This window comes from Anser anser (assembly GCF_964211835.1).
Source record: "Anser anser genome assembly, chromosome: 1".
Classification (NCBI taxonomy): domain Eukaryota; kingdom Metazoa; phylum Chordata; class Aves; order Anseriformes; family Anatidae; genus Anser; species Anser anser.
The window spans coordinates 186,286,787-186,312,841 of NC_139720.1; the positions used below are offsets into that span (position 1 = coordinate 186,286,787).

The window sequence follows — 26,055 nt, forward strand, 5'->3', positions numbered from 1 at the left end:
TCAGCAGAATAAAATGCTAAGCCTTCTGTAATGAGGAAGAAATTAGTCAAGCAGGGATAAAAAAAGAACAGTTTATAAGGCTAATGTATGGTATTAATTTAGGTTACTGAAGCTGGCAGCCAAAGCAGCTGCTCTAAGGAGGGTGGTACGAAGTTTCAGGTTGATCCTGTAGTTCCCTCCCACCACCTTCCAGCATGTATATAAATTGTCAGCTCTCCAGACCCTTTGCCAGTTCTCTCTTCTAGACTTGTCAGAAGCAACAGAGGACTAAAGATGAAGATCTTTTTCTTATTCACCTTTTCTACTATTTTCTTGACGTCTTTTGAACAAGCATCTGCATCTGCTCACTATGACAAGATTTTAACTCATAGTCGAATAAGGGCACGCGACCAAGGGTAAGTACATTGTGTTCATTTGCATTTTAAATGTGAGTTTCTTAATAGCTATTCTCTCCTTTCTTCTCATATTATATTAAATGTGTTTTTTTTCTTTCACTATGAATTCTTACTGTCATTCAAGAATAACTTTCTTTCTAAATTAATTTTATAAAAACTGCTTCTGAATTAAAAGTTTCCTGAGGAGTTTCAAAAGGAGTCAAATTAATGTTAAACTTCTTAAAACCTGTAAAAAAAATAAAATTCCCACTTATGATGAATAAAACATACATTTTAAAATCATTTAAGGCAATTACAGTTCATGATTAATATAATGAGACATGGGGTGTGTTTAATATACATTTTAAAATATTTGGATAGAATTGACACCTATTCCACAACATTTACTCCCTTTATTCTGTCCTAATGAAAATCATGAGCTCTGCTTTCTGACACGGGAAAATACACTAGGAGTCCTTTGTAAAACTTCTGTTCCTGCTAGAGTAATGCAGCAAGCTGCTCAGCAGGGTGCCCAAAAGACAATGCTTACAAGCCAGTCTGCTCAGAGACATGGAACTAATTTGAACAGCTGGTGTCAGGGAAACGCATGTGTCTAAACCTATTTTCTTTCAGTCTTTTAAGTAAAAAAAAAAAAACATTCTGTGAAAAGAATTGTTCACAATCCTGTCCTTATTGAATTCTCTCTCTCTCTCTCGTCTGTGTGTGTGTGTGTGTTTTAAATAGAAAGAGTTGTCTAGCTTCGCATTGTTGTAAAGCATGTGTTTTAGCTTTTGAACTGATGAACTTCTGTACTGCAAAAGTATATGAATTAGTGACAAAACACCTTTGCTCCATGGAATTTGCTCTTAAGAAATTCCTCTACACCACCATGCTAAGAAACAGTTTTCCTTGTTTGAAATCTGTGACTCCTTTTATTTACATGCCAATTACCCTTTGGTCCCCAGTAATTCCCAGAATGTTTACTTAGGTGCTTGTGGTACTCCAAAAGGTTTGTAATCAAAATAACTGATTGATTTACAGAAGACAGGGTTCCCTTTTACATGAAGACCCAGTCACTTTTCTTCACCACCTCCCCATGACCTTCAGCTGCACAGATGTGTGCAAGAAAAAAACTTTATTAAAAAGAGCTTGATGGTATTCACAGCTCAGTCCCTAGTGGCCTGTGATTAATTCACTTCCCAGGAGGAAGGAAGAAATGTAAGGCATATTGAGACAGAGGGTCAGGACAGAGCAGAGGGGGATCATCTGTCTCTACCAGGAGGGTGGGCTTGCCAAGGAACCCAGCTGGGTAGTCCCAGGAGTTTTCACTGTGGTTGCTTCAATGCACACCTGCCCTGGCAACTGAACCCAGATGTTGCTTCCTTACTCTTGCTCAGTAGGAACTGTGTTTACTTCTATTTTATATAATGCTTTCCCAAAGATGAACAAAAATTCCTTTTTAAAATGTTTCTCACTCCCACCCACAGCCCCAATGTCTGTGCCCTTCAGCAAGTTATGGGAACCAAAAAGAAATACTTCAGCACCTGCAGAAACTGGTACCAGGGAGCCATCTGTGGAAAGAAAGCGTAAGTATCTGCTGTTTCCAAACATTCATTGAGATGGGATAATGTACTATTAGAAAGTTCTTATTTTCTCAGTGCAAACAAAATACTTGTTTCAAAAGCAGAGGCAGGAATAATTAACTTCATAATTTTACAGTGTTACAGCATCCCTTTCCCTAAAACCACCTCTAAAACCACTCGAATAACTGATTCAATGATTGCTGCCAAAAATAACCACAAAAGGTATGAAAATGACAGCATGGTACGTAGCACTTTTTAAATTCAGTGGGCTTCAAATCATTAGTTTCACGAATAGTTCTTTGAGTTAAGTTTTTGTAGCTCTCTTTTAAACACGAGGAGAGGAGAGGTTAAGTGTCCTACCCAAAAACACAGAGGGATCTAAGAAGCCAGTTGTGGAAAGAACTCAGCACTATCCAGCAGAGTTGAGTGCTTAGACCACATCTTTCCACAAAGAAACAAAAAAAGTATATATATATGCATATATATATATATATACTTGAGGACACAAAATAAGTCTGGGTGAGTTTGACATTCTTTTGGAATCTGTGTATAAATTTCAATTTTTAGTTTTTCTGATAATGCAAGCCATTGCCTTTGCATGTGGAAAAAAGTCACTGCCTCGGCATCAACCACAGAGTGGTTTCAGAGTAAGAACACACAAAAAAACTCCAATCCAGAACTTGGTCTGCCCCACTTGTCATGTTTAAAATTGAGTTAATTTAACAGCAACTGACATTGTTTACCCAATGCATTAAACTAATGTTTTTCCAGTGTACTACATTTTCTCTTGCTGTTACGCAATTAGTTGGATAACTTTCACAGCAGTTGTCAAAGGAAGTTATTGTTTCTGCTTTGTTGTTATTCTCTTACAGGGTCCAGATAGGTTTGGGGTGACATTTTCAGGACAGCTCAAGAGAACAGGGAGTCTAGGCTTCATTTGCAACTCTGTGATAGGATATCAGGAGTCTCATTTTGAAAGCCCATAAGAAATCTTCCACGTATCTGTGTAATGTTCAAGTACACAATTTTAATAGTCACTCAGAGATTATGTGCCCTAAGACATAGATACTAAGTTACATTGATAGAAGGTGCATATTACATGCATGAGGAACTTAACTCCATCTAAAGTAAGATAGGTGTTTACAGATTCACAGATTCACAGATTCACAGATTCACAGATTTTTCTAGGTTGGAAGAGACCTCAAGATCATCGAGTCCAACCTCCGACCTAACACTAAGTACTCCACTAAACCATATCCCCAAGCTCTACATCTAAACGTCTTTTAAAGACCTCCAGGGATGGTGACTCCACCACCTCCCTGGGCAGCCCGTTCCAATGCTTAATAACCCTTTCGGTAAAGAAGTACTTCCTAACATCCAACCTAAAACTCCCCTGTCGCAACTTTAGCCCATTCCCCCTCGTCCTGTCACCAGGCACGTGGGAGAATAGACCAACCCCCACCTCTCTACAGCCTCCTTTCAGGTAACTGTAGAGAGCGATGAGGTCGCCCCTGAGCCTCCTCTTCTCCAGGCTGAACAAGCCCAGCTCCCTCAGCCGCTCCTCGTAAGACTTGTTCTCCAGACCCCTCACCAGCTTGGTCGCCCTTCTCTGGACTCGCTCGAGCACGTCCATGTCCTTCCTGTAGCGAGGGGCCCAAAACTGAACACAGTACTCGAGGTGCGGCCTCACCAGAGCCGAGTACAGGGGCACAATCACTTCCCTCGACCTGCTGGCCACACTGCTTCTTATACAGGCCAGGATGCCGTTGGCCTTCTTGGCCACCTGGGCACACTGCTGGCTCATATTCAGCCGACTATCCACCAATACTCCCAGGTCCTTCTCGGCCAGGCAGCTTTCCAGCCACTCATCTCCCAGCCTGTAGCTCTGCTTGGGGTTGTTGCAGCCCAGGTGCAGGACCCGGCACTTGGCCTTGTTGAACTTCATGCAGTTGACCTCAGCCCATCGCTCCAGCCTATGCAGATCCTCCTGCAGAGCCTTCCTGCCCTCGAGCAGATCGACACACGCACTTAGCTTGGTGTCATCTGCAAACTTACTGAGGGTGCACTGGACGCCCTCATCCAGATCATCAATAAAGATATTAAAGAGGACCGGCCCCAGTACCGAGCCCTGGGGGACTCCACTAGTGACCGGCCTCCAGCCAGATTTGACTCCATTCACCACAACTCTCTGGGCCCGGCCATCCAGCCAGTTTCTAACCCAGCGAAGCGTACGCCAGTCCAAGCCCCGAGCAGCCAGTTTCTTGAGGAGAATGTTGTGGGGAACGGTGTCAAAAGCCTTACTGAGGTCAAGGTAGACCACGTCCACAGCCTTTCCCTCATCCACCAAGCGCGTCACTTGGTCATAGAAGGAGATCAGGTTCGTCAAGCAGGACCTGCCTTTCATAAACCCATGCTGACTGGGCCTGATCGCCTGCTTGCCCTGCAAGTGCCGCGTGATGACCCTCAAGATAATCTGCTCCATGAGCTTCCCCGGCACTGAGGTCAAACTGACAGGCCTATAGTTCCCCGGGTCTGCCCTGCGGCCCTTCTTATAGATAGGCGTCACATTGGCTAGCCGCCAGTCAACCGGGACCTCCCCCGATAGCCAGGACTGCCGATAAATGATGGAAAGCGGCTCGGCCAGCTCCTCCGCCAGTTCTCTCAGTACCCTCGGGTGGATCCCATCCGGCCCCATCGACTTGCGCACATCCAAGCTCCGTAGCAGGTCGCCAACCATTTCCTCATGGATAGCGAAGGCCACATCCAGCTCCCCATCCCCTTCCACCAGCTCAGGGCACTGGGTGTCCGGAGAACAACCGGTATTGCCGCTAAAGACTGAGGCAAAGGCGGCATTAAGCACCTCAGCCTTTTCCTCATCCTTAGTAACTAGGTTTCCCCTCGCATCCAGTAAAGGATGGAGATTCTCCCTAGTCCTCCGTTTCGCGTTGATGTATTTGTAAAAGGATTTTTTGTTGTCTTTAACGGCAGTAGCCAGGTTGAGCTCCAGATGAGCTTTGGCCTTTCTAATTTTCTCCCTGCACAGCCTCGCTACATCCTTGTAGTCCTCCTCAGTGGCCCGCCCTTTTTTCCAAAGATTATAAACCCTCTTTTTTCTGCTAAGCTCCAGCCGCAACTCTCTGTTGAGCCAGGCCGGTCTTCTTCCACGCCGGCTCATCTTTGGGCACGTGGGGACGGACCGCTCCTGTGCCATCACGATTTCCTGTGCCATCACGTTTAAAACGTACCTAAATAACCTCAATCACTGTTTCAGATGTTAATGAAAAGTGAAAGAAAGATTCTTTGTTTCCAGGCCAAAGGATTCCTTAACGGAGGTTAATGTGGAAGAAAAATAATGATTAACAGTATTGATCACATAAGCCAAAGATGTCTCCCTTTATAAAACAATCATATTCATAGTTCTTGAGCATGATCCCTATACGTTTTAATGTAAAACTGATTACAACTCCATGATTGTCCACGTGAGTGAAATACCTCCACTAATGATTTTTTCACTGTTCAAATCAGACTTGAATTTGTAGACAGTAGTCAGGCAGAGGCCTGAAATGCGCTTATATTGTGATTTCTAGTACTCCTGTTGGGTGTCAGAGGCTTTGCATTTTTGAGATTCCCGAAAGACACTACGGGTCATAACAGAGTGTTGGAAAGGACCCTTAGGGAAAAGACTGAAGAAAGATGGAGGAGGAGGAAGTTTTCTCCCATTGTCTTTCTGAGAAAATGTGTTTATTTCTCTGCCAGTGTAACATGGATTAATGGAATTTAGTTACGTTTACAATACAATGAGGCATAAATTCCACCACAGACTTGCCTTTCAAGTACTGACACGGCTTTGAAGTCTACACATGAAGTATGATACCATGGCCCTACCTGAACTGAGGAAAAGATGATTTTCATGGACCAAGCTGTCACCCTAAGCTTTCTGCTATTGTAAACTTTATTGGATTGCTAATTACTTATTTCCTTAAGGATATGAAAGAAAGTAACAGCATTAAGCTAGAGTGGTAGTAGCACAAATCATAACGAGCTTCCTTTGAAGAGAAGCAATCTGATTATTTTAAATCTTCAGAATTTCCTCTGAAATATGATTTACTGTCTAGAACCCTGACCAGTCTCTCCTATTTTGAATTTAGCTTTGTTTTTCTTAGCAGTTCCAGACAAGGTAGAACCCATTTTTCATAAAAATTATCCAGAAATTTTGAGTAATTAAAAATTGTAACAATGAACAATTTCCAGTCAATCTAGACTGTGTGTGGTCATTTGCCCCATCTCTGCCTTCAGTTCTTTCAGTACCCATAGGTTTATAATCTTTATCAGAATCTTCTCCTCCAGGTGGCATTATAATACTGACTTCCTTTCTTCCTCAGTGGACATGCTGCAAGTCAGCCAAAGTATTTCACCTTTTGAGAAAAGTCTGCCATACCACTGATTTGTTTGACGTTACATGCTATTCCACTACAGACACATTAGGAAGAAGGATATTTCCTGAAAATGACTTAGACTGAAATTTGGATATTCTCAAAGTCAGTTTTGGAAACCAACTTACTCCTGTGGTTTTATTCCTAGATAGATGTTGTGTCTTCCCAGGAGGAAAAGTTTGCTCTCAGCACAAATCTGAGAAGGAACTCATTACTTTACTAAGCTCCAGAAGTAAAATGATTTGTGTAGTGAGATACACCTTAATGGGTTAGGAAAAGTAATTTGAAGCAATAGACAGTTTGGACTCATATGACTTTGTTCTATTCTCTGACAAGAATTTAGAGGAACATAAGCTGAAAAACATTTTACAGAGCCAGCGTAAGGCCCTAAGCAGGAAACCTTCTGCAGCTGACCAGTGGCAGACACTGAGCAGCAGTATCTCCATCCTCTTTTAACACTCCTACCATTGTATAAGTACTCAGAGAGGAAGGCTAGAAGGGGAAAACAGTGTGTGTGGAACTAAATTGAGTCATAGGTAGAACTGGGCTTTTGTGTGTGTGTGTGTGGCTGTAATAGAGCACCTGTTATAATTTAGTCTTAGCTCTTACTTAATTGGATTTTTATATTCTGTTCTCAAAGCATAGATGGAGATGTGACTAAAGGTGTTACTTTAGTAAGAACAGTAATCCAAAGGACAATGGCTCTTCTCAAGTTAATATCTCTGATATCTCTATGTTAACAAGCCATTCATGAATGTATATATGATCTATAAAATGTTAATTTAAGAAAGCTTTTTACATTTACATTTCCTGTCAACTGCTGTAAATTTCCAATAGGGATACAACTTAAAGATTTGCTAAAAACAAAATCTGTTGGACCAGAAAGCTTTCCACTGTTTTTATACAGTATTTTATCTCCATGCCAGCAAGGAGTAGAAAGGGATGAGTCACAGAACTCATCTGAATAAGCTGAAAACTGCTCTGTTAACCAAGAATAACAAGGGCATAAAATAGTCTAGCTCTGTCTTTTCTTCCTTCGGAATATATTCCCTTGGATGAGGTAGGAACAGGTTAGTAGTAAAAAATACAAAAGCAACAACAGCAAAAATTACTTTATTCACTTGGACACCATCTTATACTGAGCTAGTAGGGTGATACAGATGAGGATGACTTACAGTGTGAGATGGCACTTCTCATGTGTACTGTGTATATGAGTGATGCTGAAGAAATGCATCTTGCATTGTTATATCTTGTTCTGATGTTACCTTGGAATTCTCTTTATGGACCCCTCTTTTTCCGTTCCATCTTCCTCACTATATTTTGAGCACATCTGATACATCAACTTTCTAACTGCTGTCAGCCATAAGGGAATATCAATAGTGATTAGTAGGAATTTACAGTAACCCTTGATGACTGAAAAAAGCCTTGGTTGTATAACAAGCTACATGGTAAATAAGGCACTGATCTTGTAATGCTTGAGTCAAGAAATATCTTTCTTCAGGCAATTTTCTGCCCTTCATTAATTGTTGTGTATGTTAAGAGGAGAAAACTTTCCATGTCTTATGCTATACTTACAACTCATTTTGCTTCTCCAAAAGCTAATGAAGACTGTAGTCTCTTATAGCTGCTCAAAGGGTGAGGTAGAGATATTTTCTATTCAGTGGAAAAGAAAAACTTTCTGATGACAAAGCAATTCACACAGTTGGACAAACATTCTGACTCCTGTTGAGGAAGTCAGGTGACTTGTTTTATTAGCTTCTGACAGGGATGCAACTAGGAGGAAGGGTATAAGGTTAATTTCCTTGTTAATTAGTAAATCTGTAGCTTAAATTCTCTTCATCTTGTATTCCTAGGAAATAGTCATTCAGTGAATTGCCCTACAGAAAGAAACATACTAAGAAGAACTGTAGAAATACTTTCAATATATGGCTTGTCTGCTGAAGAGATGAACATGCCAGAAATGTGAAAATGTCATGTGCATATGTGTTTATGACAGAATGAAAATGATAGGGCTTGTTTGGTTGTTGTTGTTTTCTGATCTTTATTCTTTAACAGCTCTATCAAACCACAGTAAATCATGGAATTCCAAACTTGACTTTTAAAATAATGCTCTGTAATGCTATTGCTCTTCGAGTCTGCATTCATTTTTTAAATCTCTTCAAGTAGTTTAGATAGTGAAGTTCTTAAGTCCAACTTTTCATTTGAGTAAGCTGTTCAGTTTAATGAGCTTGTGGTTAATGTTTGTCAGATTTAGCTTATGAAAAATGAGAGAAGCCTATTCAACTGCCACTGAAGAGTCATCAATTTAAAAATTGGAATGCAGTGGTAAAGACTCAGCAAAAGTCTTCAAGGAATTACTGTTGAGAACTCTTTTAACACTGCCAACATAAGCCGCACATATAAAAATAAGACTATTATGTAAAACCATGATGGCAAATTTTCCTTGCCATTCACAGTGTACCATAGTTTGAAAAGAAATATCTGAAATGTAAAGTCAGGAAGTTTAAAATATGCTTTAGACCTTGATAAGGTCTACATAATTTAGACCTGATATAATTTGTTGATATTCCCTGCCTGTAATGGCCAAAATCAACTCAGTGATAACTCTGTTAAATTTAGTGAAGTTGCACTTTCTTATGAGAGAATTGTCAAGCAAGTCTATGGTAGAGCTTTTGTTTCTGTCATATTAATTAAGAAGACATTATATCTGATTGACTTCAGAGCTAAGTTGGATGTTAAACTACAGACTTATCAGTTAGCCCTGGTTTGCTGCTCTGTGTAGATTATACATGCTCAAAAATGGGAATATTTTATTGATATCATTATATAAAAGTTCTTAGTCTGTTCTATTGATAAATTTTAAGTATACTGTGATGGCATGCTCTTTTAACTCTGTTCATGGTTTGTTACAATCTGGTTTTCATCCTTAATACATTTACCAGGGAACTTTCCCTCAAGTCCACCTATCCTGTCTTTAGTCATTTTATTTTCTATGACCTGCTTTATATCTGTTCTTAATTAGTTCTCTCCCTCATTCCTGAGATTCTTCAAAGTCCTCTTTGATACACTGGAGCTCTGCCATCCCACTTTCTTTCACCATACAATCCACAGAACCTTCTTCTTCACTACCCTTTAAGTTCCTATATCCAGTATGCAGGTTACCTCACATAGTTTTGTCATTTAAATTTATTTTCAGCTTAATTTTTTTATTTCCTTTTACAACCCTGCTTATAACAGTTCCTCTCACTGTCCCTGCTATCTTTTTTTTTGTTTTTCCTCAGTCCCATCTAATCTTTTCAAAATAGACCCATCAAATTAATTTTCTTCAGCTGCTATTCTATTTACATTATCTTTTCATAACTCTGCGTGATATCCACATTCCCTGCCATGTTCCCTCCTTTCACTTAATGACTGCAGTCATATTGTAAATTCGAAAGCTCTGCATTTACTAAAACAACTAATTTGTAGTGTATACAGAATAGGTCAAATGATAAAAAGGCCATGAATATCAAGAGTGTATACTTAGCTATACAAAATTAATAATTAAAAATAAAAAATGAGGCTATAAGCTAAAATTTGTATACAATTGTCCTGTATGTTACTTAATTATGTTTTTCATTTATATTCCACAGAACTGTCTTATACGAGTGCTGTCCTGGATATATGAAGATGGATGGTATGAGAGGATGTCCTGCAGGTACAGGCTAATTTGCATATGGATGAATCAGTATATGAGAATCCTTACAACACAGGAGACTTTGGGCCCCTCAGTACAAGAAGGACATCGAGGCCCTGGAACATGTCCAGAGAAGGGCTACAAATCTGGTGAAGGGCCTGGAGCACAAGTCCTATGAGGAGCAGCTGAGGAAACTGGGGTTGTTTAGTCTGGGGAAGAGGATGCTCAGAGGAGACCTTATTGCTCTCTGCAACTACCTGAAAGGAAGGTGTGGGGAGCTGGGGGTTGGCCTCTTCTCACAGGTAGCTAGTGATAGGACTAGAGGGAATGATCTTAAGTTGCTCCAGGGGAGGTTCAGGTTGGAAATGAGGAGACATTTCATCTCAGAAAGAGTAATCAGGCATTAGAATTGGTTGCCCAGGGAGGTGGTGGCGTCACCCTCCCTGGGGGTGTTCAAGGAAAGGTTGGACGTGGTGCTTAGGGACATGGTTTAGTGGGTGACATTGGTGGTAGGGGGATGGTTGGACCAGATGATCTTGGAGGTCTTTTCCAACCTTAATGATTCTATGATTCTATCATATTGCCTAAGAATACAAAGGCTCATTTGCATACTGTCAATACAGTTAAAAATGAGCCTCCATTGAATGTGGTCGTGCAGTTTAAGTTGAATTCCAAGGCTGCTTCTAGCTGCTGGGTTGGAAAAAAGAGGTAGACTCCTCAGTTCCCAAAGCTACTGAAGGTGAATTTTTATTCCTATTCCCCTCCCACTCCAGAGTAACCTAAAGCATACCAGTGAGGTCAAAAACCTAGGACATGAAATGTGTCTTATCTAAATTCTGTTTATTTCTTTGCCTGAGAACACTTGAATCTTGTTAACTAAAAGTGTGTTATAGACTTTAAATAAACTAAGAAGGGGTGAAAATGAAGACAGGAAATCTTAATTTCTCCTGGTTTTGGTGATCTATTTTGCATAAATAAAGTTAATTGCAACAGGAAAGAATAATTTGAAATGGCATGCTTTAGAACACTATATCTGTGCTGCTCTTTTTACATTCACTAATAAAGTAAGGCATATCTAAGGCAGAGTTCATCTTGTTTAGACGAATTCATGTCACTTCAGATGTTTACATTGGAAAGAGGTTGGTCATACTCTAAAGTTGCCTGTTCCTCTCCACAACTGTAAAAACAGCCAGGGACAACTAGCTCACACATCAATGCCTGACTTGTAGATGCATAGAATTAGGAGATATGCATCCTATTCTCATGTGGCAGTGGTTTAACTGTGAGTCTATGACCATTATTACCCTCTGGCTGAATCAATATCTGCGCAAGCCCAACACTGGAGGAGGCCTCACAAAAAGAATTCTGTTTCACCATGCCCACTCCATTGCAATTTTTGTGACTGTAGATAGAATTGACTCATGTCCTTTATACAAAGGTCCCAAATGGATAGGTTCCCACTTCAGGTTAAGCTTAGCGCAAACAAGACATCTTTTCTAAAGAAAACATAACAATATTTGGTTTTGTTTGATCTAATTTTTCAGCTCATTATGCAAACCAGAAAATAAATAACAAGCAGATGTGTTTGGATGGATTTGGATTACATTGATAATGGAATTTTAATACAAGCATGTTTTAATATTGATTTAAACAGTTTCATAAAGCCAATACCATTGTCCAAACAAAAGAAGTAAATTAGACTTGGTCATGAGAAACTGACTGAAGAATTTACAGTATTTTTGTTAATTTCTGTTTTAGTTGCTCCTATTGATCATGTATATGGTACACTTGGTATTGTGGGAGCTACCTCCACTCAGCAGTATTCTGACATGTCAAAACTGAGAGAAGAGATTGAGGGACGAGGTTCATTCACTTTCTTTGCACCAAGCAATGAAGCATGGGAGCAATTAAGTTCAGTAAGTGTGTGTGTGTTTGAGCATGTGTTTTAAGTATTATTTTTTTTCAGGTAATGTTTTAGATGCAATAAACTAGACTGGAAATGATAATGAGATTTTAGATATAAATGGACAATAGTTATAATACAGAAATGTACATGTAATGTGCATTACTGAAGCGAGAACATCTGAGCTTATTTTCAGTAACACTAGTCAACAGTAAGCAGTTCTTATTTAAGCACTTGCATGTCAAATTTTAATCTTGTTAGTGTTAGCATAGTTTTAAGGAAAACAACAGGAATTCCAGCAAGTACATAATGTAGAGTACAGTCATGGTTTGACAGTGACTCAGGTGTCCTCCTTTTAGTAATGCTTTTAGTTAAAATAAACATTGAGCCAAAATACCTTCAATGACTTCTCTTTGATGAGACCTCTTGTCTTCCATTTGTGAGCAAGTCAGACCAAAGCATTATCTAAACAGAGCCAGATTGATAGATATTGAAGTCATATAGGAATTATCTGTCAACTATATTGAAAGTATATGTTAAGGTAAAGCAATATGTACATCTTTCTGAGTGGAAGAATGCTCTTGAAAAATCTAATTAATTAAAATCCTTTCTTCTTCAGGAAATTCACAGGAATTTGGTTGACAATGTAAATATTGAATTATATAATGCTCTCCACCACCATATGGTAAACAAGCGCATGTTGACAAAAGATCTTAAGAATGGCATGACATTAGTGTCCATGTATAATGGCCAGAAATTGCTTATTAACCATTATCCTAATGGGGTAAGTCTCTTTACATAAGTTTTCTATAATATAATAATTCAATTTTAGCCATTGTTTGTTCCTTTATTTTCTTCTATAGCTAAGAATATTGGTTTTGGAAAGATTAGCATCTAGCAAGTCAGTTGTCACCAATAAAAATAATTAAATGGTCTCTTGAAAAAAATCAGTTTGCTGTGCAGGCTAATCGCCAAGAAAGAATTAATAAATATGTGCTGTTTGCTTTTTAAAAATCAAAGTTCAAATGAGAATGAACTTGCTCCATAGAAGACAAAGCCTTTCATAGTGAAAATATATCATCATCATAGATCTGAGGGCAAAATTTGATAGTACTCTTTATCTATTTACAAAATAACATTAAATCAGGTCTTTAATTAAATCAGATCTTTTATTTGAATTGGACTGCATGGTAGAAGCATTTAAGATTGTAATGGTACAGGTATCCATTACTTTCCAGAAAGAGTTTCATTTTTATAAATGTTAAAAAGCTCCCAGTCATGTTACCCATCTTTTCTTAAAATGCATGGAAATGTTTATGCTATACTACAATTTACATCAGTAAAAACCAATACGATCGTCATATTAACCAGATATGGAAAGCAAGTCTGAAGAATAAGGATTGCAATGACAAATAAAACGTGAATATGAAATCAATGTAGCCTGCATTAATCTGCTGCTAGCTGAATGCTTTCTAGAAGAGTTCAGTCAGCCTCTTAAATCTTGCAAGGTTTTACTTGATATTTAAAATAAAACCAGAAAGAACTCAGTGAACACATTATGTACAATACACGTGTGGCCAGTCTGTAAGAATCCGATTCCAAGTGTATGATCAAGTGAATGTTTAATCGTCTACTGCTTGATTCCTCAAACATAGGTTGTTACCGTTAACTGTGCCAGGGTCATCCATGGCAACCAGATTGCTACCAATGGTGTTGTTCATGTTATTGACCGCGTCCTGACTCCTGTTGGAAATACCATTCAAGATTTCATTGAAGTAGAGGATGATCTTTCGTCTCTCAGAGTAAGTGGACAAAAATAGAAACACTTTTCTGGTCTTGTAGTTTCTTCTTTTTTTCTATTTGCGTTGAAGGCCTGGAAGTAAGAAGAGTATTCAATAACAGAGAGAGAGAAATAAATCAAATAAAGGATTCCTACTAATACTGCAAAGCTAGCTATTTAAAGAGAAAGTGTATTTTATGTAAGGAGTCCTCTTGTGTTCTTTTGTGGATCTTGTACCTCATCAATAGGACAGATCATGTCACTGTACCTAAAAAGTGTGCCCTTTCTTCAAGTAGTGAGGTAACGCAACATATGAGCATAAGTTACAGTGTCTGGTGCTAGGTAAATAAGAATAATTTTGAAATGCATCACAGAATATGGTAAATTTTTTTTCCAGAATCTGCTCATAGCAAGTTTCAGAGCACCATGGAAAACGTGGATTTTTCTTGCAGGGAGGAACCAGCTTACTTTCTGTCCAAGTGTCTAATTTATTCTTCTTCCAGATGTGTCTTCTTAGCATAATAGGATTTCACGCTGCACATTTAACAAAATATGTCATGGTTTTGCAAATAGCTTTTGTTCTCTTCCCTTCTTCATCTCCTCTTAAAATTCAAAACTATTTTAAATGCAGAGGCATAAAGGTGGAAAAGACCACCTGAATTCTCTAAACCCAGTCCATTGCACTTCCAGGCAACCATATACATTTAATTCCTTTAAAAAACTGGGGCTAAAACAAGTCTTGTCTACTCTTCAGTTGAAAAAAAGAGACTTTTTTTTCTACATTTTCTTCTGCATTCTTTCTTCTACATGTTCTATTTGGGTTTAACTGCCATGAACTCTAAGCAAGACCTTTTCACCTAATCCTAGATGACATTTTACCTATTACTTTCTAGTTACTTACGTACTGGCCTAACTCAGCTTGAAAAAAAAACTTTAACACATTTTTTTATTATTCCAAGTGTAATTTTTTATTATTCCAACTGTAACACACTTTTTATTATTCCAGGTAGAAGTTAATTTTTTTGATAGACCATTGCATTAATCTAATGTGTCAAAACCTACATGTTCACATTTTTCATTTAAAAATTTAGGAAATAATAATTTGTGCCCCGTTGTCAGTTCTATCAGAATTTGGCTAGTGTGTGCTAATTTAAGGAGGGAATTCATCATATCAAGGTACATTTTTTCCCACAGAATTATTTTTTATTCATGTTCGTCATTTCACTTTTAACACGTCTTTCTATAACACTGTTCTCATTGTCACAGTAAAGAACTCTAGGTACTAAGTGAAAACACATGAGAAGTTTTGTGCGAAATGCTGCCTGTGAGCTCTCATGAATAACTCTGTAGTTTACAGTATAAACTCAATATTACTCTTAAAGAGCAAGATTTGACTACTTCAGAATTCTAAATTAGGGAATAAAAGGAGTGAGCTTTTTGTCCATTTTTTGTTGTTTTCCTGTGTCTACATGGCTAAGCTAATGCTTTAAATAACCAGCATTAATAACCAAGTTTATTTTTTAGGCTGCTGCAATTACATCAGATGTCTTGGATACTCTTGGAAGGCCTGGTCATTACACACTCTTTGCTCCTACTAATGAAGCTTTTGAGAGTCTTCCAAGGGGAATCTTAGAGAGGATCATGGGTGACAAGGTGGCCTCTGAAGGTATGTAAACTTTTCTTGCAGAAGAAGAATACAGGTTAGTAAATCAGGATGTAGAAACCACATTATCCTTGTAGCACTGAAATTCAGCACCTGTACTTTTACAGGAGGAGGAGTTATTTCTTCTGACTTTGTCAGTTACCTAATGATTCAAATTAAATGAAAATTTACTTTCCAGAACATTTTAAAGGAAACTATGAAAATACAGGCACTCTAATGTCTCTAGCTGAACTTTGATGTTCAACTCCCTAGTTCTAATAGAGATTCCTGCCTCTAGAAATGAAGAGCTATCTGAATTTGGGGGTTCATTCGCAGCTTTTCCATGAGCAGCCTTTTCATACAGACCATTCAGAAATTGAAGGCTTCTTTACTGTGAATAAATGAGTCTGAGATTATCTCATTTTAAACAAAAATGCAAACCACTCCTGCTTCCAGTCGTCCATCTTTCTTCTCATCAGCAAATATTTCAAATTATGAACCTTCATCCAAATTAATTCTGCTGGGAATGAGTACATTTCAGTACTTAACATCTTGTTTGTTACTGAAGCAATATTCTTGTTGACTTCCTTGCAAGTAATATCTGCATTAGTACTGTAATATAGTGCCTTCTGTTGAGGACCTAGTAAGAGAGAATATGCCAGGGAAATCACAAGATTTTCTGAAGAACCTAATTAACTTCATTAACTACATCAGTTGTTTAACGTTCCACAAAACCTGTGTATGAACTATATATATAATATGTATATGGACTATGTGTATCTAAACACCTATGTATGAAATTTTTGCTCTTCTCCCTAAAGCTCTTGTGAAGTTCCATATTTTAAATACTCTTCAGTGCTCTGAAGCCATAATGGGTGGAGCTGTCTATGAAACCTTGGAAGGAAACACACTTGAAGTTGGCTGTGATGGTGAAACTCTGACTGTGAATGGAGTAAAGATGGTGAAACGCAAGGATATTGTGACAAGCAATGGCGTTATCCACCTCATTGATAAAGTGCTAATTCCTGATTCTGGTTAGTAATGTCCATGACAAACTTCTTAAACTGAAGATGTTTTCTGTGAACCCCCCTGGATTCCCTCACGTGTATTGCCATTAATAAGATTATGAAACCATGGAAAATCCAGATCAGGAAGAGAAATAAAAGGTGTGTTAAAATACTTCTTCTTGTTTCTTTATTTGCAGCCAAGCAGGTCATTGAGCTTGGGGGTGCCCAGCAGACTACTTTTACAGACCTGGTGGCACAGCTGGGACTGGCATCTTCTCTAAGACCAGAAGGCCAATACACTCTCCTGGCACCTCTGAATGGTGCTTTCTCAGGTTAGTAGAGTTAAAAGAGTATGCTCTGAACATCAAAATAAACAAGAAGAATATATGCTACTCTGACAGTCTTCCAAATAATACCCAGTACTTGTTCTAAGTCCTGAGGAAAAAGAGTAATTGAGAGTTAGAGTGAGTTATTTAATCCTTTCAAAATGCACACCAAGTAGAAAGACAAAACAAATGCAATCATCAGACTGCACAGATATTTTTTTTAGTGGTACCATTTGTTGACAGAAATATTCTCACTAAAACAAGATACAAAATACACACAGGCAGGCTGTGGGAAAGGAAATGTGCTAATGAATTGGCAGTTCTCTTAATCTTTACATTACCTACATAAATTCGCAAGTTGGTTATTCTCACAAATTTTATACAAGGATATTGGTATTTTCTAGTACATTAAAGCAGAGAGAGACTGATACAAATATGCTTGGAACATATCTGCATATCTGGAGGAATGAGCTCATGAACAGCCTGCTCTCCTCAACGATCTGTGTATTAACCACCCCCACAGTAGCAAATTTGGGAAGGATTTCAGGTGCACATTCAGAAAGAATAAGCTTCAGCAGTAATTCAGAAGTTGGAGCAGGCACACATCTGGCATTTTATTTCTAGTAATAATCAGGACTGTGTCAAAAGATTGCTTCTAAATTTGAGAAAGGGCAATTTACAGAAACTGTTTAACAATTAATTTTTTGTTACATAGATTTTTTGTACATAGATCCTTCCAAGTCATTGGAAGTCACTCAAGCATTTCAATGAAATATCTAGTATTTCCATGGTCTTCTAATACAGATATCCACAGTTAACCTTACTTGAATGAAAGTTCACTATATAAATAACTATATATAAATATTTAATTGTCATTGTAGATGACACCTTACAGATGGATCAGCGCCTTCTTAAAACAATCCTGCAGAATCACATTATAAAAGTGAAAATTGGGCTCAACGAACTATACAATGGACAAGAGCTGGAGACAATTGGAGGAAAACTGCTCAGAGTCTTTGTGTATCGCACAGTAAGTGAATGGGACATTTTTAACAATGTGTATTCTGACTATGAAAATGAAGATGTACAAAAGAATGAAAGACAAGGTTGAATGAAACTTTCAACATCTACCATTACCACTGTCAAGCAAAATTCTTTAAGCTTTTAAGTTAGAAAAAAAAAAATCCAATCTTTGTTATGGGAATTTTGCATTTGGCAAAAAAATACAAGATTCCGGATTTGTCACTCAATTAATAATAAATTCATATAATTAGTTTTTAGAACTAAGTAAAAAGAGGGAAACCAGAAAATCAAGTTTGGAAATCTTTGCAGCCTGCCAACTTACTCCAGATTTTGATACTTTTGTTTTCTCAAGCAATACCAGACTTCCTGTCAAGGACATAAAATTTGACTGTCAGAAATCCAGATAAATATTATTTTTAAACTCAGGAGCCTGTTGGGAAATACACATCCATTTCATTCATTAAATATGTTTAAATGTGTATCATTCTGTGAATAGATGCACTTAGGTGTCTCATTTCTCTTTTAATCAGGCTGTATGTGTTGAAAATTCATGCATGGTCAGAGGAAGTAAAGAAGGAAGGAATGGTTTTATTCACGTCTTCAGACAGATCATCAAGCCAGCAGAAAAAACATTGCACGAAATGCTGAGAAATGATAAGCGTTTTAGGTGAGTAGCACTGAGATTTTCCTACAGATGGTAACTATATATAAAGCACAGCTGCTCTGAGAAATAGTTGTGGACCATGTTGGATTTCTGGGATGCAAGAAGGGCAAGAAAGAGGTTATTACCTCCTCAAGAAAATAAATACATAAATAAATAAATAAATGTTCCTTACTGCTACATAGGCAAGAGAGGAGCAAGCGGTAACAAGGTATTGGATGACACATCCAGAGCTATAAATGCGTCAGAGTCTGAAGGTTTAATTAACCAGTAATACAATTCCATATTAGTGCAGCATGATCGCAGGCTGTATATATACTATATTCCCAGTGTGTACTTCTGTCCCCTGCCTGCAAGTATGTCAGTCCTCCAGAGAGAGCAACTACCATTGTCATCCTCCCTTCATCTCTTTGATCTGTAGGGTTTTTATTCCATGAATTCTTCTATGATCCAGGCTGCCAATGTTTTTTATTTTTCAAATCATTTTTTCTCAGTCTGCTACTCTTAAGACAGTCTTTATTTTTCTCATTTTATCTCCTCTACTGTCTTTATTTCTGGGAAACTGTAGGAGTGTTTGAAGATGGATGTGCTTTCAGAACAAATGAGGGGGCTAAGTGCTTGGATTTGAGAATAGCTACTACACTTCAACAGAATGTATTTGTGGTTTGTCTTTTTTAAACAGTGTTTTCCTCAGTCTGGTGAAAGCTGCAGATTTAGATGATGTTCTGTCACGGCCTGGAGAATGGACTCTGTTTGTTCCAACTAATGATGCCTTTAAAGGTTTGACCGATGATGATAAGGATATATTGATAAGTAAGTAACATACCAATACTACATGTATAAACAAGGGTGAAATTAATGGGAAAGGTAGCTAGTGTATTTCTTAAACAAAAGATGTCTGATAAACCAGGTAACCTTCTGCAAAGAGCAGGTCATGGGATTTCCCTAAATTAATTCCTTCTTCAGTGATATAGAAAGTATCTTTTTGGGAAAAAAATTGAAATAAAATAAAATAAAAAAATCCAACCTTAATTGAAATTTAACCTCATTTGTTGATTCCAAAGTGTAATTACCTTCCAAGTTAAAATCTGCATTCATTTAATTAACTTAATTAACTTCAACTTCTATAACAACATTCAGGGTTACTTTAGATATATCAAACCGCAGAGTCCCATCAAATTTCTGTTCTTCATGTAGATACTTATTGTAACCATCACATTATAAAAATATGTAGTATTGAATTTCCATTCCTGTCCTGTCCTTTCCTTTCCTGTCTTTTCCCTTCTCTGCGTCCATCCAGTGATCTGTAGCACCACTTGTGCTACAAAAAAAGATCCTGAATATATATAAATACCAATTTATGCCATTACACCTTTAAGCTTTGGAATTGTGTAGATTTTTCACAACATTTAACATTTCATTTTTGCAAAAGAAGGAATGCACACCAATAACTTGAAACTCTCCTTCAGGATTTCCCACTAGAGGGTTAGACTGTGGCCACAACACTATAAATATTTTTAGTTTATTTGAGGGTAACATGAATCTGTCTTGTCGCACAGGCGTGGGAAGAGCTGTCACCTTGAATCCCACATCCAGAAAGTTAGTCACTTTTTTTTTGCTTCTGTTCTGTTCAGACCAAAGTTCAAAGATATGAAGCCAAATCCCATGAATCCTTAATGGCTTCAAAGAGTCCATCTCAGAGCAGCTTCCCTAGCATAACTCAGCTCTACACAGACCTTAACTCACTAATGAGGCACTGTTAATTTGAATTCTCTCTTAGCCATATAAAGGTATGATTGTGGTATCTTCCAGTGTGCTGTGTCTCTAGTCATCAACGGTAAATTAACAGATAACCTAAATGACCAACATTAGATAGCTATAAAATCAAATGAAGCTCATCTCAGGGCTGTGAACTGAAGTAACTAGATAAACACTATAGTTCAATTTTTGTCTTTAAGACTCTCTTTTCTTGAGAAAGAAACAAAAGAAATTGAGTTTACCAGGCCTATTATTTTGTGTCTTCAGTTCACAACTTGATGTACCCTAGGCCTCTGTCATTTTGGATTATTTCTACAGTCCAGAATACAACTATATTTGATGTTCAGCTTTTCAAGGGCTTTTATATACTGGCTTCTCTTATCATTGTGACATAGTTTCTACTTACTTTCTTTGGCAGCTGAAATTTTGATTTTTACCCTCCTTTTTTTTTTTAATGTCAGATTGCTTTTTGGAATTTTACCCTAGCTTTCTTTTAATAAATAATATTATTTTCTCTATAAAAATTAAGCTTTTAAATATGTATTTTTTTTTCCAAAGAATTTATAAAAATATTTATCTGAAATAAAGATAAAAAACAAAGTTTACTTATAACCACTGGCCATTGTGACAAAGAACAAAAGAAATTTGATTGTGAAACCAGCTTTTTCAAATGTTTGCATTTAGACTTTGTATATAACTTGATGCTGTCTATGAATAAACATATATAAATAAAGTCACAAAAACTCAGCACTAATTTTAGTAGGTGAAAAGGATCATTTAACTGAACTTTAGTAGTAAAGTGAATTGCACTGATATTAGCAATCAAAGGCAGAAAAAGGAAAGTGTTCACTGAGAGACACTAGAGAACAATTATAACCACACAGTATTTTTATTGCCATTTCATCAAGGTTGAAACTCTTGGAAAGAAAAATCAACATGTAATACTAATAAAGAACATGCAATGGAATGGTCAATATTCCACATAATGACAAGAACTTGTGTTTTAAAACTGCTCTGTTTGGTACCCTGTCTTCTGGTCAGACTGTGGATGTTCCTACAGCTCATCCAAGACTCTGAACCTCCATGGATGCAGAGCTCCAGGGAGCCCTGGCATGACTCTAACTTGGACTCCAGAATCCGTTTGCCTTGTTAGCCCTTTTCTAGTCCTTTCTAGTGGCTTTTTCTTCCAAAATAGGAATTAAACCAAACTTTGAAATACAGAAATCACACTCACAATAGGGTTGTTTCCGCTTTCTCAACTTCTCTTCCTCTCAGTTTGACTGCAAGAATAGTCAAGACCAGTATCCCAGATTACCTTCTTCTGTTCTTCCTGCAACTTTGTCCTGCCTGAGATGGGAAAATGTGTGTATAGAGAGAGTTGTCAGTTATCCCCATTCATCTCAGAAGGGAGTCGCCCAAGAGAATAGTTACATTAGTTTCTCTGCCAGCAGTTAGCTATGGTTCCCTTTAATTGAAAGGATGTTAAGGTTGCAGTTTGTCTAGTAGCTTGGTGATACTTGATGCTGCAGACTGTTTAGTGGTCCTGAAATTATTGTGTTTACAGAGCACAATTAGAAAAGGAATGAAAAATTCTGATTAGAGGGGAAAGCAAAAAAAAGCAAATAATACTAAATAATAAGAAAATGCTGCTCTTTTATATAGTAGTTCTCATGTTTATAATTATGTTGAGTCCCTTTTGGCATAAGATTATTAAAATTATAATAACGGGAAAAAAAAAGAAAAAAAATTCAATATATATGTATTTCTGTTAGTTTCATTCATACTATGCTTAATTCTGTCTCAAACCAATGGGAATCCTTAGTATTTCCCAAAAAAAACTATCTAGTACAATTTAGTTTTTATGCCTTGCTTTATTTATTTATTTATTTTAACTCATTACTTGTATTCCTTATTTTTCTTTTTAAATAGGAGATAAAAATGCTCTCAGGAACATTCTCCTTTACCACTTGACACAAGGAGTTTTCATTGGAAGTGGCTTTGAGCCTGGTGTGACAAACATTCTTAAAACTATCCAAGGAGGGAAGCTCTACTTGAAAACAGTTAAGTGTTTAAAAAAGTATTCCTGACACAATCTTGTAATGGAGATTTGACATTCAGTGTCTGCAATTTGATATTGTCTGCAGTTTAACATTGAAGAGTGGGATGCATATATCTGAAAGTGACTTTAAGGGTTTCAGTTTGTTTTTTAATGTCTCTGATAATATGTGTTCTTTACCAGGTGAATGATACTCTTCTGGTTAATGAACTGAAATCAAGAGAATCTGATCTCATGGCAACTAATGGTGTCATTCATGTTATTGATAAACTTCTGTATCCAGCAGGTGGGTATTAGTTCGTGGAATTTACACACATTTCTGAATCTGTCCACATGTTATGTAGGTGCAAGGAATTTTAAAAGATACTTACTTTAAAGAGACAATTCCAATGTGAAATAGGAAACAGAAAATTTATATCGCTGCTCATTTTATGCAATGCCTGAAACCATGGAAACTCTTGGAAATTTTGTGAAAGTCAAATACATGGAAGACAAGATGCTTAGGGCTATTTTTTCCCCAGTACAGAAGAATGTATATGTACACATAACACTCATGTGTGCACATCCATATGAGTGTGAGTTTATGAGATTGTTTTACATTGCATTATCACTGTAAGTGAAAGTAAAGTGAATACAGATGTATGTTTCCTCTTATATACCTGTTTCTTTTCTTAGATCTGCCTGTTGGAAATGATCAACTGCTCACAATCCTGAAGAAGTTGATCAAGTACATACAAATCAAGGTACTTTTTAAATGATGATCCCATTGTCCTTTTGGCAAGGTCTATGAAACCATGTACATTATTCAAAAATGGTTCTTTGGCTCTCTGTTTCTTCAGCAGGCAACACATCTAGTAGCTCCCAGTTACCCAAGTGTAATTTGGATGATACACTGCACTCAACAGTTAGAACTTACATTTTTCAACACCACATAATTGTAGAACATTTGCATATGGGCAACTCCAGTGTGAACTGGCCTAAATCCACTCTTTGGTTCAGGTACCCTATATCACTCCAGCAGCATAAGTCACTTCCAAACCCTTGAGGCAATCAGTTTTTGAGGGAAATATCAAATAGCTCAATTACTATACAATTTAGCCCATTAGCTTCAACAACTCTAGATTAAAAAGAAGCATCCTTGTCTATCTCAGTTACATATCCTTTTCAACTTACATTATATTTCAAACATGAATGAAAGAACTTAGTTAAATAGCATAACCTAACTTATAGATCAGTGAAGCTGTGAATTCTATACACAATCATTAGAAAATAAGAACCTAAGTGCTCTTTCAAATTTTGAAATTACTTTTTTGTATTTATAGTTTGTTCGTGACAGCACCTTCAAAGAGATTCCATTGACATTTTACAGTAAGTTCATTTAATATATTTCCAGATGGGTTTAAGATTGATTTATAAATTTTGTCAATTCCAATCTGAATTGTAGATCTTTAATCATAAAGAAAGCAATTTATGGTGAAGTAAAGTGGGCCAAGGAACCACAGGAAGAGAAAGACTCAAAGAAGAATGTTTTTGGTTGTTGTGCTACTGTATGTATTTTTTCCCTTTCCAGATTCTCAACAGGGAACTGTCCCTAAAGTAAGCTGTTTCTGCAATTTGGGATAGGCAAGATACATATGGGAAAGACTTTTTTTTTCAGGTTTTAGCCAAGGTTCAGTGCTCGGTGCACAGCAGTCGTACTGCCTCACAGGCTCTCCAGGACTGACCAAACTATGCATTGAGTTGCTTTCTTTTTCATAAATGCTTCCAGAGGAGCAAAGTGTACCTTTTCCACCTGTTTTCTATACATGCATATATGGGTTTTGTATGGGAGGCAGTTGCTTCAGCCATTTCCTCTATAAGGAGTAAAAGCCCTCTGTTTACCAGGTGTGCTCCCCAATGAAACAAAAAGAGTAAGATTCAAGTTTAAGATACGCCAGGGAATTATACAGATTTTTATGCAGGGAATTGTACAAGCCATTATTATTATGTATCTTACATTGTCATGGATTTCATTACCTCTGGGTTTCATGAGGTACAAACAAAGGAAAATAGCACATCAGTAGACTGTCTGCAGGTAACTTGTGTGTATACAGTACCATTTAGTAAACAGAACTGAGATTCATATTCTAGAGCCTTTTGATTTACTTTGCCTTCCATTAATATCTGTGACTTTATTTACATCTTTATGACCAGACCTAATTTAACTGATCATTACCATAAAGAAAATGTAAGAATGGAATGTTTTATATTCCATTTTCTATACTTTCAGAAATTAACATAATTGAAAGCAACGTCCAGCCCATCATCAGAAAGGAAGGTAAATGGGGCCCTTCCAATATATATTTCTGTATATGTTCATATAGGTATACATATACAGAATATATATTGCATTTATTTCTTTAACAGAATGTATTTTTCACATAACAACTCTGGGTTGTTCTGTACTTTGCCAGGAAAGCAAAGATACAAATATTGCAATTAGAACTGGCTGAAATATTTTGTATTTAAAGATTTCCCATGGTTGCTCTCCCCAACTGGATTTTTTTTTTTTAATTTTTGTATGGGCATTTTTAAGATGCGTTTTTTTAAAAGTCTTTTTTATCCCAAATAATTTATTTAAAATGCCCCAAATAGTACTATATTTTATATAAAGTATATAGAAAGTTGGATTCTATAATTAAAATGTTTCCATTTTTTTATTAAAATAGTTATTTTAAAAAATGAAGTAGAATTGTTATACATTAAAGTTAAAAACAAACAAACAAAAATCAAGAACAACAACAAACAAACAGTTAATTTCTCTACAGTTTTCAGTCAGTTCTAAATACCAATATCTGTCAGATGCCTGGAAAGGACAGTTAACCAAACTTTCTTTTCAATTTCTCTGTGGCAAAAGTATGAGTTAAAGATTAGTTGTGGGACTGAAGAGAACAAAAAGTTGGGCTGGGACTGTAAAACCACTTGTGATTCATGTCTTAAGTAAAACATCATTAGTTTCACTAGGCCAGTGTCACCCCTTATGTGCTCCAGTTTTCTTCTGAAATGAAAATGCTAAAAAAGAATCTGGTAAAGTTCAACTGAGAACAAAGGCACTTGAAAATATCTTCCAGATATTTTATCCAAACTGATTAAACTTTGTTTCTGTGTTTCTCTGAGGACTTTCTCCCAGCAGAAATGGCATGAGCTTACTTGTTCTACAGTTTGTTTGTGCTTTGTCCCACCTAGCACTAGATACTATATACATATATATATATACTAATCCTTGGTGCCTAGTCTCCAGCATGAAATCAGAGCTACAAAGCAATATAAATTAGCAGATGATTCCATGTGATAAATTACCCAAATATCTTAGTCTTTACAAGATGAAGGTGAATCACTTTCTGGATGAACCTGTTCTAGGTTAAATCCAGAGACAGGGCAGACAGTTTAGGCAATTTTCATAAAATTTGGAAGATGAGAAAAAATGATAAATGACTGTCTGAGCTATATGTTTGTATATATCTGTACAAATGTACAACTAAGCATTCTTCACTAAAGAGGGAAACAAACAAAAAAAAAAAGTTTCAGGTGTTAGTGAGCACTGAAGAGTCACTCCTTTCCACTGCCAGTACAGTACTTCTGCTTTGGGACCCTGTTCAAAGAAGGATCTCTAGCCAGCACAGTCTTCCTGCTGATGACTCAGAAATAATCCTAATAATGCCAATTTAGGCCCTTCTGAGCTTGCTAGCAGTAACAGTAGTGATTGGCAGCTCCCATCAAGACCACATATGCCCGCAATTGTCTGAAAAAAAAAAAAAAATCTGGCAACGTTGCATGTTAATTTTTGCAACATA

General features: G+C 37.1%; 1 protein-coding gene across 15 annotated transcripts in view; it reads left to right on the plus strand.

Moving 5' to 3' along the window:
- The first annotated feature begins 186 nt into the window (after positions 1-186).
- Positions 187-26,055, plus strand: part of POSTN (periostin) — a 37,137-nt gene continuing 11,268 nt past the window's right edge. For 3 of the 15 annotated variants that reach the window (XM_083821633.1, XM_083821638.1, XM_083821639.1), the window contains exons 1-17: positions 189-395; positions 1,862-1,960; positions 10,023-10,087; positions 11,825-11,982; positions 12,589-12,753; positions 13,625-13,771; positions 15,274-15,415; positions 16,213-16,425; positions 16,596-16,730; positions 17,606-17,754; positions 18,278-18,414; positions 19,091-19,221; positions 22,096-22,226; positions 22,406-22,508; positions 22,898-22,965; positions 23,545-23,590; positions 24,492-24,539. In XM_083821633.1, coding sequence (XP_083677759.1) covers positions 274-395; positions 1,862-1,960; positions 10,023-10,087; positions 11,825-11,982; positions 12,589-12,753; positions 13,625-13,771; positions 15,274-15,415; positions 16,213-16,425; positions 16,596-16,730; positions 17,606-17,754; positions 18,278-18,414; positions 19,091-19,221; positions 22,096-22,226; positions 22,406-22,508; positions 22,898-22,965; positions 23,545-23,590; positions 24,492-24,539 — 2,059 coding nt within the window. In that variant the 5' untranslated portion in view covers positions 189-273. Of the gene's footprint in view, positions 396-1,861; positions 1,961-10,022; positions 10,088-11,824; positions 11,983-12,588; positions 12,754-13,624; positions 13,772-15,273; positions 15,416-16,212; positions 16,426-16,595; positions 16,731-17,605; positions 17,755-18,277; positions 18,415-19,090; positions 19,222-22,095; positions 22,227-22,405; positions 22,509-22,897; positions 22,966-23,544; positions 23,591-24,491; positions 24,540-26,055 lie in introns of all 15 variants that reach the window. The other 12 variants (XM_083821625.1, XM_083821635.1, XM_083821634.1 and 9 more) reach the window with 9 other exon arrangements.